Below are 18,221 nucleotides of genomic sequence, written 5' to 3'. Positions count from 1 at the left end.
AAACCTTTTTCTTTAGCGCAGAACTAGCTTGCCCTAGAAACAGATAAGGGAAAGAAACAAGATGCCTACCTTGCAGATCTTTGTAACATTTATCCTCACAGTTTGGAACACTGGGTTACATTTTCTTGGCGTTCCCTGGAAACAGCCCTACAAACTGCCTGTCTTCACATGTTTGTGGTTATCTGTGGCCTCACCCTAAAGTTTCATTTTATAGTGTCACCTTCATCTGCACTTCTGCAACTGCTAAGGGATGTTTTATCTGGGCATTTATTACACCCACAACCTAGTGGGGTTGTGAATTTTAATGTATCACTAAGCTGCTTAGCTCAGACATGTCCAATGTATTTACTCATGTGTCAGCAGTTCTTAAATTTCCACCCATAATTGAGATTCATGCATGATTTAAGAAATGTGTACCTGAAAGGTACTTAAGGAACTCTTAGGTCGACCCATCTGAAAATATTTCTTTAATGCAAATATCCTCAACCTTGATAGGCCCTGAACTAGTAATTTTGGGACCTTCCTCCACCGGTGCAATTTTGTCAAAAAGACAAAATTGATGTAGAGACATATAAGCGAATTTTTACAAAATATTTTTTGGCCTCTACTTTATTTTAGATGAGAAGTGTTTGGTTTAAACCCTGAAGGGGACTGAAGGGCCCTTCCATGATTGGCAGAAAGTCAGATATATATCCTGTCCATCTGCTGAGGTTGCTGCCTTCCAGCTTGGGACCAGTTTGAAATAAGCAAATGTAATGTAAATTGTAAGACAGTTTATACTAGTAGATTCCTTTCCTACCTTCATTACTCTGATCATTCCATCTAAGTCAGAACAGGTTTTTCATTTTTTCCTAGGAGTCCGACATTGCACAGCTTGTTTAACCAAAGTATATGTTGTGAGTCAGTGCTCTTGTCATCAGAAGAGCAGTAGGCAGAAGGAGGTTGAAGGAGGACAGGTTGGCCCTGACTGTGTTACTCAGCCTCGTGGGGGATGCCATGATCAAGATGGGTTCTACTTTCCCTCCTCATCTGTTGCTAGTTCTCTGAGTAGTCACCTGGCAGTGACTGTTGACCTTCTGTCCAAAATGAACTCCGGTGACATAAACCAGAAGGGGAAATGCTGCTTCCCTAGCTTCTCTCATTTCCTTCCTGAAAGGAAGAACTTCATTTTCTGACACCTCTGATCCTTTCACACAAAGCAAAGAGACTATTCTTTTTATCCCTGTATTTTTAAGAATAAGACAACTGCACAATTGTCTTTTTTCTTTTTTTAATTTGAGAGAGAGCACACGAGTGGGGGAGAGGGGCAGAGAGAGAGAGAGAGAGAGAGAGAGAGAGAGAGAGAGAAAGAGAGAGAGAATCTTAAGCAGACTCCATACTCAGCATGGAGCCCAACACAGGGCTCAATCCCACAACCCTGCGATCATGACCTGAGCCAAAATCAAGAGTTGGACACTCAACCCACTGAGCCATCCAGGTGCCCTCCACAATTGCTTTTTGAAATTAAATATTATTTCTCATTGCGCTATTAAAATTTTTAAAATGGATTTCCATTCCCAAAAGGTAATATTTTTGAGAAAGTCAGTTTCAAGACATAAAGAAATTCTCACATGCTCATGAAAGCATATTCCTTTGAAGGAACCTATACTGGAGAGTCCCCACAAAGAGGCCCCCTTCCCCAGCTTTTGTCAGGTAGGCAAAGATGTACCTGCTCCAGGGCTCCCCCCTTGCAGGACCAAACATGAAACAAGAAAGGAGAAACAGCAGTCCTTCGTTTAGGAAACCTCTTCAGAAATTTTGTTTTGGAATCCCAGAGTTTAGACTTACACTATGAATTGGGAAATCAAAGTGTCACTAGTGCTTTCTGAAAGAATACATTTTCAAAACTCTCCTACATTGTATCCTACCTTCCTAATGGTAAAACAGATGGCTCGGAATTTTGAAACAAGAATTTAGAGTCTGGGTCCCACGCACGAGATCCATCAAAAGTGAGGCTATTTTTTTAGTGGAGTAATCCAGGCATTAATAATTTTATTCATATTTTTTAAAGGTTGCAAAATTTGCATCTCTAGCTCTTCTCTCTCATCTGGATTTAGAATGGTAGATTTAGGAAACCAATTTTATAGTTTTGTGGATTCTTTGTCCCCATTTTTTTTCATGCACATTTCTCAGAAATCCTGAAAATTCCTTTGGGCATGTATCCATCAGGGGCCTAGCAAAATATGGAAGGCACGCCGAAGGTGGATCATTTGAGGAGGTTCTTCTTCGAATGGAATGGACAGGTGTGGGGAAAATAACAACCCCAGGCTTGCAGAAGAGCCACCCCAGGCCTGAAGGGGCAGGGAACCGGGAGCCAACTGATAGCCCAGCAGGGAAGGAGCCCGGGGAATAAACACCCCGACTTCTCTGTCCTTCTACCGTCAGCTCTTCTGCTATGCCACCCGTTGGCTGAACCCAACTGGAAGCCAGAGGCAAGGGAGCACCTTGCTGCGGTTCTTGTGGGTCAGCTCTGAGGAGCACAGCACAGGGTGCAGGGTGGAGGAAGGTGGAGGACAGGCCCAGGAGGGAAATGGCAGACCCTCAGCACACACTTATTGTTCAGTGTCCTCAATCTGTACCAGGCTCAGCTCTTTCCTCAAAAGGCTGGTTTGGAAATTACTTATTAAGCTGTGTGATATCGGTATCAGGGTAAAAGTTTATAGTTTGTGATCTCAGGATTTTTTTTCAGTAATACGTTCAGACTTGCAGATATGTTACTTATTAAAAATTACCGAAGTTCCCCAAGCCTTCTCTCCCTTCTATGACATACGTTTTAAAAACTCTTTTTTACTGTGGTAAATGTATATATAACCTAAGATTTACCATCTTAAACATTAAAACGATTTTTTTAAGTTTATTTATTTTGAGCGGGGGGAAGGGGCAGAGAGGGAGAGAGAGAAAATCCCACACAGGCTCTGCACTGGCAGCACGGGGCTCAAACCCACGAACCATGAGATCACGACCTGAGCTGAAATCAAGAGTTGGATGCTTAACTGACTAAGCCACCCAGGCATCCCCCATTTTGACCACTTTTAAGCGTACAGTTCTGTGGCATGAAATACATTGACACTGTTGTGCAGCCATCATCACCGTCTGCCTCCAGAACCCCTTCATCTTCCCGGGCTGAAACCCCATACCCATTTCCCCTCACCCTAGTCCCTGGGAGCCGCCATTGTACTTTCTCTTTCTTTGAGTTTGTTCTTGAATGATCATACAAATGAAATCACATAGTATTTGCCTTTTTGTTTGTGAGTTAGCATGATGTCTTCAAGTTTCATCCATGTTGAAGCGCGTGCCAGATTGTCCTTCCTTTTTAAGGCTGAATGATGTTCCGTTGTATGTCTGCACCACAGTTGTTTTCTTTTTATCCCAAGTTTTTATTTAAATTTGGGCTTGTTAACATACAGTGCAATATTAGTTTCAGGTGTAGAACTGAGTGATTTGTCACTTACATAGGACACCAGGTGCTCGTTACAAGTGCCCTCCTGAATACCCATCACCCATTTAACTCATCCCCTCACCCACTTCTCCCCCCCAGTAATCATCACTTTGCTCTCTATAGTTAAGAGTCTGTTTCTTGGTTTGCTTCCTTTTTTTTTCCTCCCCATGTTTATTTTTGTTTCTTAAATTCCACATATGAACAAAATCATATGATATTTGTCCCTCTCTGACTGACCGACTTCACTTAGCATAATACTTTCTAGTTCTATCCATGTCATGGCAAATGGCGAGATTTCGTTCTCTTTTATGGCTGAGTAATAATTCTGCTTTGTGTGTGTGTGTGTACGTGTGTGTGTGTGTGTGTGTGTGTGTGTGTATATATATATATATATATATATATATATATATATATATATATATAACATCTTCTTTATCCATTGGTTGATGGACATTTGGGTTCCTTCCATAATTTGGCTGTTGCTGATACTATAAACATTGGGGTGCATGTAGTCCTTCAAATTAGTATTTTGGTATCCTTTGGGTAAATACCTGGTAGTGCAACTGCTGGATTGTAGGGTAGCTGTATTCTTAACTTTCTGAGGAACCTCCATACTGTTTTCCAGAGTGGTTGCACTCCACTAAATGTAAGAAGGTATGCTACATTTTGTTTATTCATCTGTGGATGGATAGTGGTTGTGTGTTACACATTTTATTTTATTTTTAAAAGTTTATTTATTTTGAGAGAGAGGGAGAGAGAGAGAATCCCAAGCAGGCTCCACACTGTCAGCAAGGAGCCTGATGCGGGGCTTGAATTCACCAACCATGAGATCATGACCTGAGCCAAAATCAAGAGCCAGTTGCCTAACAGCTGAGCCACCCAGGTGCCCCGTGATATACATTTTACTTTATGATCTTTTTAATTTTTATTTATTTTGAGAGAGAAAAGACACATGTACAAGCGGGGGAGGGGCAGAGGGAGAGAAAAGAGAGAATCCCAAGCACTCTCCACACTGTCAACACAGAGCCCAATGTGGGGCTCAAACTCATGAACCGTGAGATCATGACCTGATCTGAAATCAAGAGTCAGATGCATAACCAACTGAGCCACCCAGGGGGTCCCCTGTGATCTACATTTTAAAATGTTATTTATTTCTGAGTATGTTCTCATTAATACATTCACTATCATGACTGTAACCTATACATGTGCAGTGTGATGTCTCAGAAATCTACAAAGTGATATAAGAGGAAGGGCTATAGGAGCTGAGGCATGAAAGGTGGAAGTGAGCATGAGCAGGAGAGGTGGGCATCATTTGGAGAAAGTGGAGAATGGGGAGACTTTAAATATGTGCAAAGATGGGGGAACCCACCATGGAGAAAAAAGGGGCATGTAAACAAAGGAAAAAATTCTGGACAGAAAGTGCTTTATCAGAGCAGAGAGCATTTTGATTGGTTAGGATTGCACTGAGGGCTACTCAAGTGGGGTGAGGTGAGGCAAAAAAAAAAAAAAGTGTGCTGTGGGCAGAGAAATTTAGAAAACTGGTTTACAAAGGATTCTTAGGGGGCACCTGGGTAGCTCAGTTGGTTAAGGGTACAGCTCTTGATTTTGGCTCAGGTTATGATCTCATGGTTTGTGGGACTGAGCCCTGAGTCAGGCTCTACACTGACAGTGCTGAGCCTGCTTGGGATTCTCTCTCTCTCTCTCTCTCTCTCTCTCTCTCTCTCTCTCAAAAAAGAATAAAAATTTTTTAAAAATTAAAAAAAAAAAGAATTCTTTTTTTTTTTTAATTTTTTTTTTTCAACGTTTATTTATTTTTGGGACAGAGAGACACAGAGCATGAACGGGGGAGGGGCAGAGAGAGAGGGAGACACAGAATCGGAAACAGGCTCCAGGCTCTGAGTCATCAGCCCAGAGCCTGACGCGGGGCTCGAACTCATGGACCGCGAGATCGTGACCTGGCTGAAGTCGGACGCTTAACCGACTGCGCCACCCAGGCGCCCCCCCCCAAAAAAAAGAATTCTTAATTGGATTGTCTCAGTCTTCAATATACTAGTATTTTATGCCCCTCCTAGAGGGAAATAGTCCATAGCTTCCCCCAAGTTTACAGTGACCGTGGAGCTCTTGTATTAGAAGCTGCTTAGTGTCCTCAGAACATGTTTTGGGAAAATGGTGGGGACGAAGCTAAGCTTCTTGGGGGCAGGAACTATATCTTGAATGTTCTTTGGTACATCATGGTAGTAAAACTGGATTAAGAGGTAGCTGCCAAGGATATCAGTTGATAGTGTTAAAATAGTGAGTCACTAAAAAAACTCAGTGCAGATTTAAAAACTCTCTTTCTCTGTCACTGTCTAACTGAAAGAGAGAGAAATCTCCTTCTGAGATTAATGGTCAAGTTATATGCAGGGTTTTATTTTTCCCTAGGTAGGGTAGATACTTTGGGATAGGAGTTAAACTATTTCGGACAGTAGAGGAGAGTTGAATGCTCCTGTCAGCCACCAACGGGATTAGAGAATAAATATTTAAAGAATATTGGTCAAAGGGTCATCAAAGTACAACCAGAGTTTCAGCCTGCATGGGAATTTGAGTCCGTTAGGCTTGATAAATATTTGTCCAATATGTGAATAAATTAGAGAAAACAGGAAGACCTTGTGAATTTTTAAGCAACTGAACAACATGTAAAAATCAATAGTTTAAAAGATTAACTACATTCATTGGAGAGAAATGAATTTTATCTTTGGCCAAGAAAAGAGGCAAACGACACTTAAAAACAACAATAAAATATGTAAGCAGGTTTGCCTGGGTGGCTCAGTCGGTTAAGCGTCTGACTTCAGCTCATGTCATGATCTCATGATTTGTAAGTTTGATCTCCATGTCGTGCTCCATGCTGACAGCTAGGAGCCTGGAGCCTGCTTCGGAATCTGTGTCTCTCTGCCCTCCCCTGCTTGTACTCTGTTTCTCTCTCTCTCTCTCAAAAATAAACAAACATACAAAAAAAGGTAAACAGATAATGACCTCTAGTTAAGATATATATGCCAAAGTGCTGGAGGAAAATATCTGTGCTTTATTTTGAGATGCATCAAAAATAAAACAAAATGTTTGCAGTATGTCAAAAAAATAACATGGATTGATAAATGGATAAAGAGATGTGTGATAAAATAACTGCAGTAAGATGTGAACAGTAGAATCTAGGTAGTGGGCGTAAAACTTTTTTAAGTTCACTGTGTAAAAATTTTTATAATAAAATGTTGGAGAACCAAAGAGAGGAAATTGGAAGTTTAGAAGATTTTGAGGGAAGAACCAGGGAGATTTCAGAGATGTGATACCTACAGTAAAAAGAACATGGGCACTGGAATCAAACAGACCTGAATTCTGGGTCTGGCTTAGCTTTTTATTTGCTAGAGATATAGCAAATATATATATATATTATATAATATACGTAAATATATCTAATATAGATATATTAGATATATTTTAATATATATATTAGATACACATTAGATGTATGGCCCAGTGGTGGCACTGGGATTTGAACCTGGACACCCTGGCTCTGAAGCCTTGCTGTCTACCTTGCAATGCAGCAATGATTCAAGCTTCCAGTTCGGTGTCTGGCACATGGTAGATTATCATCCAGTAGCTGTTGCTATTAGTGTACCATCAACTGTAGAGGATGAAGTCCTTCTAGTATTCGATCTAGAAGATTTATATGACACTATTATAGGAGCTGGAAGGCCAAACTGTTTGTGGAAAGAGATGGTTAATTTAGTTTTCGATAAGTGGAAATTGAGATTTTGATACGAATAGTTTTGTGTATTTTCTAAAATCATTTGCTTGTTAAAAATTTGAAAGTGTGTTACGTGCTGCGCACTGCTCTAGACAAGTGAGCAAAACAGACAAAAATCTCTACCCTCTTAGGGTTTTGTGTTCTAAAAGAGTTTGAAGAATTAAGGACCTTTATATCTCAAATGCAGACTGACTCTCTGCCAGCGAGAGGAAATGCCAGCGAGAGAAGAAGGTGGTGTTTTCATAGCAGACTTTCCTGATGTCCCTGACATCCTGCCGTATGGGCAGTTCTTTCCTCTGCTTTCTCTCAAGCCCAGCTGTGTTCTGATTTCCTCTGAAGTTCTTTTTACTTCCATCTGGAGTTGGTGGAACAGCTTATATAAGCTATTTATGATTAAGTTTCAAAATATCTGTCCAGGACTCTAAAACGGCCCAGACAGGAACAATAGTAGTTGCTTTTCATGGGGTTTACAGAGCAGAGAAGACGGAGATGAAATTCATGATATTCCATGTAACCCAGAGGGCACCAAGATCTCCTTTGCGGTCTCACACATGAATCCTGTACTTTAGCTAGGCTCTGGCTCCAGCACCCTTCCAGGGTGTGTATTCCTCAGCGATTACGCACTCATTCCAACAGGGCAGGAGGTCAGTCAGTAACAGTATTCGTTGAGCCAGACCCTCCTCTGCTTCTGAGTCATTTTCTGGTACAGCAAAAAGGTTGTCAGGGAGAAGCTTTAACTCTTTCAGATCACGAAGTTTACTCCTCAGCGTAACAGGGTCTGTCTCTTACATCCTACAGAGTGTATGCTGATTCTCTCTTTGACGTTTCAGATAAGGAGGTATATATTTAGTCTGAGAGTGAGATGGAATTTGAGAAAACAAAGTAGAAGGAGAAAAATAATACCACCGTGGCCCAACCTTGGGGAGGTGTGTTGATAACGGATAGATGGCTAAGAGGTTTGCAAAATATTATGCTTGTTTAAAAAAAATATTTATGACACCACGCTTAATGCGGAAATCTGACATCTGGCAACTTCAGCCATTTGGAAGACAGCCAGAAAATAAGAAAGGGGCATCAGAGCACATAAAAAGTAACTGTTGAAAAACTCTAGCTAACTAATACATGTAGTTTACCACCACGGAAGAGTTCGTTAGGTTTTCCTTTAGAGCTTGTTTACATTTTATTTATCTAGGGACTTCTAATAATTTTGGCGGTGTCTGTATGATCTTCCCTCCCCAGCAGACTATGAACAGCAATCTAGAAAGAGGATAGAAAAACTGATAGAGGACGTAACTGATAGCAGAGGGGCAGCTGACAGCAAAAGAGAAAGACCCAAAAGTTATACGGTACTGGTAGTATGCATCACAACACAGTATACTAATGTATGGTCTTAATGAACTTGTGTCCATCAGGCAAAGAGTAAATTATGTTCAGTGTCTTTCCTACTAGCGAAGGCAAGAGAGGTATATAATTTTTTTTAATGTTTATTTATTTTTGAGAGAGAAAGAGAGAGAGAGAGAGGGAGACACAGAACCTGAAGCAGGCTCCAGGCTCTGAGCAGTCAGCACAGAGCCGGACACGGGGCTTGAACTCACTATCCATGATTTCATGACCTGAGCCGAAGTTGGACACTCAACCAACTGAGACACTCAGGTGCCCCTATAATGTGTCTATTTTTAAACATGGTCAAAGCTAAACCAAGTTTTGACGTGTTGAAATGGTAGATTCCGTGGTGTTTTTGTACTTGTACAGTGTGCTATACATTGTCTGGTGATATATCAGTGAGACAGATTTGAGCTTGTAGCTGATTATGGAAATAATGTTTAGTAACAACTGCTCACAGTTATCGAGCACCTCCTATACCAACCCTGTCCTAGGTGCTTTTACACTATCAGCATATGGTTAAAGCTTTAGGCAGATCTGGATTTCTGTTCCATCTCTGACTTACTGTATGACCTCGGACAGATTGCATCACCTCTCTGAGCCTGTGCCCTCATCTGCAAAATGGAAACTAATAATATGGGATAGGATTGTTGTGGGGACCCAATGAGGGACATAGCACAGTGCATGGCATATAGTAAGTGCTCAATAAATATTAGGCATTATTATCATTATTTTTATCATCATCATCTTTCTGATGATTATTATCAAAGTATGATTATCCCCATTTTTCTGAACAGGAAACTCTAGCCCAGAGAGTTTAAGTAGTTTATCCAAGGTGAAATAACTAATAAAAGTTGGAGCTGGCATTTTGAACCTTGATCTCTGACTCCAGATGCCTGGTTACTTTGCATTCACATTATACTGCCTCTTCAGCATGGGATTGTAATTCAGTTTTTTTCTATACAGAGGGCAGAGGACGTAGGGAATGTTACTGGCCACTTCTCTTTTCCACTGTGGACCCAAGTCATCTCATTATAGACAAAAATTCCAGTCACACAGAGATAAGCTCCTTTTACTCAACAGTACAAATTAAATATGCAATATTTAATTGTGTTGCATGATTCATTGAAATTGTAAAGGTGCTCCACATTAATATCCTCAACTATTTATATGCATAACACGTTTGTGTACATCATTGTTTTCTTAGGTAATAAACTCAACAAAACTTGTAACCATCTTTTTTTTTTTTTTGGTAACTAGACATTTAGTGCTTTTTGATGTCATCATAGTTATATGTGAAAGAAAAGTTAGAAGCCTCATCTCTACCAACACCAGACAGATACTTGAGATGAATAAAAGAAAATAGGCTTGAGGCCTGGATACTCAGGAGAGCATCAGGTGCTCTCTGTGAAACACCTGAGAGACAGGTTGCTAATCACGGCTTGTTGACAGCTGAGCACATGCCCAGTCTTTCCTCCTTTTCTGTTTAAATGTGTATTGAGGAGGCTCCTTGGGCACATATGTCAAGGTGAAAGACCCTCTTAACAGTGCAAAGGATACTATGCAAGCTTGGGGGATAGGTGTCTTTGAACTGAAAACACATTCTTGATTTGGTCTATTGTACTAAATCTTGTCTGGAAGTGTCATTTTTATATCGCCCTTTCTTGTTCTTTTCATGGATTTTCACATTTCAGTACATTTTAAATCTCTGCCATTGAGGTGTGATCCCACATTCCTTTTTTTGGCGGGGGGGGGGGGGGTGGCTAGGGGGTAAGTAGGAGCCTGAATCCTGGCCCTGCTGCTATGAACTTTGTGACAAATTAAGTTTTTCAACTTGCTGAGCGTAGGTATCCTAATCTTTAAGATAGTTCTGGGGAACTATCTTATTTCATTATAAATGAAATGCCATATTAAAAACCCCTACTTAAAAAAATTTTTTTTAATGTTAATTTTTATTTTTGAGAGAGAGAGAGACAGAACATGAGCGGGGGGGAAGGGCAGAGAGAGAGGGAGACACAGAATCTGAAGTAGGCTCAAGGCTCTGAGCTGTCAGCACAGGCTCCCCAAACCCCCTACTTTTTAAATACCGTATTTTAAAAGTACCATATTGACTGTACTTGAAAACTGTTAATTTCCTTATTGGCCCCTTCAGGCCTATTGAGATGTCTACATTTCCCAACTTCTACCTTTTCTGTCAATCACAGGTAAAGGTCACTTTTTTTTCCCCCCTGACTCCAGAAGTGCCATGAGAATCAAATGAAGAATGTATGAGGAAATCATTATTTTTGTCAGTACTTAAATTTCTTCAGAATATAAAGTACAACCTTCTTATTTGCTTAGCTTTGACTTGATTCTAAGCGTCTTTATATCTTAAGCTTTATCATTCTCAAGATATTGACCCATAGTCCAATGTCTTAAATAGTTAACACTTTCCAATGTCTTTTGACTTGTCTTTCCAGGTTATAAAACATGGAGGCTGGCTCAGTGGTTCGAGCCATCTTTGACTTTTGCCCTAGTGTATCAGAAGAACTACCACTCTTTGTAGGAGATATTATTGAGGTGTTGGCAGTGGTGGATGAATTTTGGCTTCTAGGAAAGAAAGAAGATGTTACAGGTAAGAGGCTTATAATTCCTCAGGTACAAAATAGACCACAGGCCCTCCAATCTTTCCATATTAAAAAATAAAGGTTAAATGGGAAGCCCAAGTCAATAAACTACAGAATCCTTTTGTCTTTTTCCTGTGGTTTTTACCAGTGGGGAGAGAATGTTTGTTATCAATCCATCTATCCTTATTGGTTCCTTCCAAAGGCTGAGATGGTTCGATACCAGCTGCCCCAGGCCAATTTTCTGTTCACATCTTTACCTGTCCTTCCCAGGTCTTTGTCCTTTGTGCTCAGTGCCATTGTTTACCTTCTGAAAATATGTGTTATTTCTTTATTCAGAAACCTGTTGTTTGACATTATTTTTCACTACCAGTCTTTACCTGTGATTTGTGGAACGTAAGTCCCTCTCCACCATATTTTCTCTACCTGTCTTCCTCAAATGTTTTCTACCCTTTCTTTCACTCTGTTTTTCAAGGGATCATGATGCGTCCTGTTCACTCCTTCTTAGATCCATGGTTGGCCCAAATTTATTAAAGCTACCCCTGCCCTGGGTGCAGCTACCTTCCACTTCTTATACACCTGATTTCCTTTCTTCCAGTCTTTCAAATATATGTTAGCACCAGTTTCTTTCATTAATTAGCCTAGGGAAGGGTGAAGGTTTTTACCCCACACTATGCACCTGTGTTAAATCCGGTCCTTAACTGACATAGATTTATGTAATTCTGGGCTGCAGCTTGTTATACAGACTCTGTTAACACTTAACCCACATTTGGGAGATAATAGATTATTTCGCAATAGAAATGATAGCTCAGCTAAGACAAAAATGATGAGTAAGAGTTAGCAACACAAAGAGGATAGACAGAGAGAATTGCTTATCCAGAGGCCCTTGAATGACAAAGAACATGGAGGGTCCGAGAAAAGTTCAGCCTGGCATGAGGTCTGAAAGGTTGAGGAAGGGAGAAGGTGCTGGGGAGAGGAGCTGGGGAGGGAGCAGGAGCTAGATCGTGGAGGACAGCGTATGCTGTGGTATGGAGTTATGGAATGGGATACAATACAGGTGCTTTAAGCACTGTCAGATTTGTATTTTAGAAAGCTCAGTGCTACAGATTGAGAAATGATAGGGAAGGGCAAAACCAAGGGCAGGGAGGCAGCCTGGGAGGTTGTTGCAGTGACCCAGGTGAGACATGCTGCTGACCTGGACCGAGGTGATGGGTCTGGAGATAAGTGGATGGATACAAGAGATATTTGGAAGGTGGAATCCATTAAACTTTCTGATGCTTTCCAACTGACAGGCCCTGTCTGTCTACTACCACCTATTAAAACGCTACCCATCTTCAGACTTAAATGCAGTCTTTTTCATAAAATTTTTTGTGTTCTTCCTGAACCATTTTCTACCTTCTCTAATGTCCATAGCAATCTGTGCATTTTTCTTGTGTCACTAGATTTCAGAGTGATTGTTTATGTCTGAATTCGATTTTAAGATCTTTGAGAGCAAGACCGTCTTACTCATTTTTCCCCTCTGTAGTGTGTCTTGTCTAGAGTAGCACCCAGTTAATGCTTATTGGATTGAATTGCATTTTTTCTGCTCTGCATGAATGAAATTTTGTGTGCTGTACTTTTTCTATAGTAGATTTTCCAATTATGAGTACTCACTTTCCAATTTAGTGTCTATAAATGGGCTCAGAAACAAAGTTATTATGTCCTGGTACACAGAAAATGAAATTTCAGTATTAGAAACGTTTGCTTTTACTTTCAGGACAGTTCCCCAGCAGTTTTGTGGAAATCGTGACCATCCCCAGTCTAAAAGAAGGAGAGAGGCTGTTTGTCTGTATCTGTGAATTTACATCCCAAGAATTAAACAGTCTTCCCCTCCACCGAGGTAAGTTGACCATTCAGGAGTAGACTGTTTACAATAAGTTGAATGGAGCTGGCCCATTTTGACAACTAGATTTTTTTTTTGAATTTTTAAAAGTGGCTAACCTCTGGAGAGTGTTTAGTAATAGCAAGATCGTGCTGACAATAATAATGCCTTATATTTGCATAGCATTTTATAATTTCCATAGTATTTGCTCACAAATACATTCTCATCTGATCCTCACCACAGACCTGGTAGCAAAGTGGATATTATTAACTGCATTTAATAAATAATGAAAATGAGATTCAAAGGATGTTACCTGCAGATGAAAACTTTTGGCCTCAGAAGGTCAAGTCATGTCACCTGATTGTAAGTCCAGCATTCTCTTTCCATTGCCCCATATTGTAGCCACACTTCAGACTACATTAATCTTTTTTTCCCTTAAAAACTAATATGGCTTTCCCAGCAACATTACTATTTATTACTATATAATAATCAAGCAGGAATTGTGGTATAGAGATTAAGAGACAGATGTCAAATAGCCCCATTTTGACTCCCTATCGATAGGTAATATTACATTAAAGTTATCATCAGAACCAGTTTAAAAGGAAGTGATTTAAGGGGTGCCTGGTGACTCGGTTAAGTGTCCGACTTTGGCACAGGTCATGATCTCACGGTTCATGAGTTTGAGTCCTACACTGGACTCTGCTGTCTGCGTGGAGCCCGTTTGGGATCCTCTGTCCCCCTCTCTCTCTGCCTCTCCCCTGCTTATGCTCTCTCTCTCTCTCTCAAAAATAAGTAAACATTAAAAAAAAGGAAGTGATTTAAAATGAATAGTTGTAGCCATGTCTCAGTGACATTCCAAGTATTTCTCACTTACTCTGATAGACGTATGAACTTCTCTAAAGATGGACCATAAACCGTTTCACCAAGGATACTTGATTAAGTCCACACATTTCTGCATGAGCACAGAAACCAGTAGTGTTCCACAAACTGATGTTTATGATGAATGCAATTTTTGTGATGACAAAGGAGGAGCCAGCAAAATGGTAGAATTTATTGGGCATGTTCTTAATATTGTTACTTGTTCTTTTGAGTATGGCCCTGAAGGACTAGGCTTAATTTCTTAAACCATGTGCACATCTGAGAGAGAGAGCTCGCAGAGGTGGGGAAAGAGAGAAACCTAGCAAACTTCCCTAACCCTTAGGCAGTGAGAAGGAATATTGAATTTAGATCTTAATCCTCAAAATCTGTTTTGAGAGTTTCTTACACTTTGCATTGACCCTCTACCTCTGTTCTGAACACTTCTTTGTTAATCAGTGTTGGAAAGGGAGAGAGAAATAGATCAAGATGTTATAGCAGGAAACTTTTATCTGTCTCCACTCACAGCCCTTCCACTGCGGGGAGAGGGGGGGTCTGTAGTCCACATCGGACCAGAGGGAGTGGAGAAAAGGCCAGAGCACAGTAGCTTCCATTAGAGCTGAGCAGAAGATATGGGCGGCATGGATTTGTCCTTTCCTATACCTAAAGCAAATAAATAGTGGGTATAAGAATATACTCTGTGGGAATATGCAGTATGTCTACAACATTTGGGGAATTGGAAGATGTATCTTCTGGAATTAGCTTTTTTGCTTTATATCTTGTGTAGTCAGGTCTTAGATACTAAAAAGAGAGATTTTCTGCTGAATGCCTTCCCTGGAAAGACTGGTATCATGGGTTCTGAACTTGCTTTGAAGTTAAAATCTGCCTCAGGAATCCCAGGGCCACAAAATAGATTCTTAGGAAGACCCTAGCATGGATCTTTCAGCCAGGAGCCTCCTGGACCAAGACTGACTCAAGCTCAGGCTGGGTCTTAGAACCTGTAGATGTTATCTTGATTAGTTTTTAAGCAAAGGAAGAGGATGCAGCAGGGGCAATACGCAGGAAGAGACTAGAAAGAGATATGCTTACTGTCAGTGTTTTTATCTGTTCTCTTCTCTGATGCTCTCCTTCCAGTGAGTGCACTGACTATTCAGCTCTGTTTCCTTCTATGCTTTTCATGTCTCTTTTAGCTCTGTGTCTTCTGATTTGAACACATAAGCCTTTGAGAATGGGAGAGTTAGATAGATGCACCTCTGCAATTTGAATTTTTCTGGGAAGTTTAGCAGGAGACACAGAAATGATTTTAATTTCTCTTGTTTTCTATGCACGACAGTACACATTAACAGATAATAATTTTACTTGTGGGAAACAAAACCAGTAAAAAAAAGAAAGTATTTTTTATGCCACCTATAGTTTATAAAACTTGAGTCTAGGCTTCCTGATTTTCAAGTCTAGTGCTTGGAATGTCCCTTCTACTTCTTAGGTTGAAAATTGTTTTTTTCCATTAGATCAGTGTCTCAGCTCACGAGTGGTATACATTCCTCTAGCCCTGCCTTCTAGTACTATTAGTCCTATTCCCTGTTGTTTCTTTCTCTCTCCTCAGTACCTTCCGTGTAGCAGTGAAGCTTCCTCTGTGCTGTGTAAATAAAACTTTTGGTGATTGAATATATGTCAGGAGGGGATTTGGAAACCTTAAGAGCATATGGGATAATGTTTGAGACCGGTTTCGTTTTACCATGCTGCCTTCAGTTAATTGTTACCTACTTACTGTTCAGAAGTATCATTGGGATTAATAAGAGAAAAAATTATATATTTTAATTGTAAAATTATGTTATTAAAGATACATATGTATTTGGAGCTCAGGAGATAAGAATTCTGATGGCCGTAGATTTAAATCCATCTCTACAACTTAGTAGCTGTGACTTTAGGCTAGTTACTTACGTTATCTCAGCCTCAGTAGGATAATAATACCTACCCCAGGTAGCTGTGAGGGTTGAGTGAGGTTATGCCCATAAAGCATCTGGAACAAGGTAAGCATGCAGTAAAGATTAACTGTCCCTCTTATTCTTAACCTGGGATTCCTGGACTTTGTGGATGTGCTTTGGGGGGACGTTGTGTCCTAATAATGACATGAAGTTTATGTGTCTGTACATTTTTCCAGGGAGATTCTATCTGGAATTGGAATCACCAGTAGTTCTTCCAGCAGGTGTCACCCTTTCTCCTTTCCACAAAGCCATCCAGTTGTTTTGGACTATTCGCTGTATTCTGAGTTATATTTAAACTCCGAAAACAAGGCTGTCTCTGTATGTCTTCTTTGGAAAAATGTCTATTCAAACCCTCTGCCTATTTTTTAATCAGGTTGTTTGGGTTTTTTTGGTGTTGTGTTGTATAAGTTTTTTATATATTTTGGATATTAACCTCTTATCAAATAAGTCATTTGCAAATATCTTCTCCCATTCAGTAGGTTGCTTTCTTTATTTTGTTGGTGGTTTCCTTCACTGTGAAAAAGCTCTTTATTTTGATATAGTCCCAAAAGACACATGAAAAGATGTTCAGCATTACTAATCATCAGGGAAATGCAAATCAAAAACCGCGATGAGATTATCACCTTATACCTGTCAGAATGGCTAAAATCAAAAAGACAAGAGATAACAGGTGTTGGTGAGGATGTGGAAAAAAGGAACCCTTGTACACTGTTGGTGGGGATATAAATTGGTACAGTCCTGGTGGAAAACATGGAGGTTCCCCAAAAAATTAAAAATAGAAATACCATATGATCTAATAATTCTAATAATTCACCCAAAGAAAACAAAAACACTAATTCAAAAAGATATGTGTGTGCCTGTATGTTTATTGCAGCATTATTCACAATAGCCAAGATGTGGAAACAACCTAAGTGTCCACTGATAGATGATAAGGAACATGGTGTGTGTGTGTGTGTGTGTGTGTGTGTGTGTGTGTGTGTGTATACACATATACATATATATATATACATACTTATATATATATATATATATATATATGTATGTATGTATGTATGTATATATATATGTAATGGAAAATTATGCAGCCATAAGAAAGAATGAGATCATGCCATTTGTGACGACATGGATGGACCTAAAAAGTATTATGCTAAGTAAAATAAGTCAGACTGAGAAAGACAAATACCAAGTGAATTCACTCATATGTGGAATCTAAAAAAAACAAATGAATAAACAAAAAAGCAAATCAGGGGGCCTATAAATACAGAGAACAAACTGGTGGTTGCCAGAGGGGAGAGGTAGTGGAGGGATGGGCAAGCGAGAGATATAGACTTCCAGCTATGGAATTAAGAAGTCACAGGGAGGGGCGCCTGGGTGGCTCAGTTGGTTAAACGGCCGACTTCGGCTCAGGTCACGATCTCGTGGTATGTGGGTTCGAGCCCCGCGTCGGGCTCTGTGCTGACTGCTCAGAGCCTGGAGCCTGTTTCAGATTCTGTGTCTCCCTCTCTCTCTGACCCTCCCCCGTTCATGCTCTGTCTCTCTCTGTCTCAAAAATAAATAAATGTTAAAAAAAAAAATTAAAAAAAAAAAGGAGTCACAGGGATAAAAGGCACAGCATGAGGAATACAGTCAATGGTATTGTAATAACCATGTATGGTGACAAATGGTAGCTATGCTTGTGGTGAGCATGGCATAACATATAAAGCTGTTGAATTACGGTGTTGTACATCTGAAATAATGTAACATTTTTTGTCTACTCAAATAGAAAAATTATTTTTATTTTTATATTTTAGAGAGCGAGAGTAAGGAGGGGAGAAGGACAGAAAGGGAGGGAGGGAGGGGTGGGGAGAGAGAGAGAGAGAGAGAGAGAGAGAGAGAGAATGAATCTTAAGCAGGCACCATGCTCAATTCCACGACCCTGGGATCATGACCTGAGCCAAAATCAAGAGTTGGATGCTTCACCGACTGAGCCACCCAGGCCCCCTCAAACAGAAATATTTTTAAACAGAGAAAAACAAGGCTCTCTCTTAAAAGATCAGTGCAGGTGGCCAGGGCCATTTACTGTTTTAAAAATAAACAGAGGGAGAAAAAAAGAGAGAGGGAAAACAAAAAACAAAAAAAAAAGAGAGCATGAAAAGGAAAGTACAGAAAAAGGAGAGAAAAAAATTAGTGGGAATGATGAAATATCACTGATAATTGCCTCATATAACACAGAATGCTTATAACCTCATTTTCTAGGCCACCTCCTCACCCTCAAAAAAGACCAATAAAAAATGAA

General features: G+C 40.1%; 1 protein-coding gene across 1 annotated transcript in view; it reads left to right on the top strand.

Annotated features, from left to right (window-relative positions):
• The window catches only part of DNMBP (dynamin binding protein), a 112,852-nt gene that overhangs the window by 27,806 nt on the left and 66,825 nt on the right, over nucleotides 1-18,221 (top strand). Inside the window, exons 3-4 of the mRNA XM_025918095.2 lie at nucleotides 11,102-11,256; nucleotides 13,002-13,124. Of these exons, the coding sequence (XP_025773880.2) occupies nucleotides 11,112-11,256; nucleotides 13,002-13,124 (268 nt within the window). The 5' untranslated portion in view covers nucleotides 11,102-11,111. The remainder of the gene's footprint in view (nucleotides 1-11,101; nucleotides 11,257-13,001; nucleotides 13,125-18,221) is intronic.

Source organism: Puma concolor, chromosome D2 (genome assembly GCF_028749965.1).
Source record: "Puma concolor isolate L17-30 chromosome D2, mPumCon1.1.hap2, whole genome shotgun sequence".
Lineage (NCBI taxonomy): Eukaryota > Metazoa > Chordata > Mammalia > Carnivora > Felidae > Puma > Puma concolor.
This window is presented reverse-complemented; position numbering and strand designations above follow the sequence as displayed.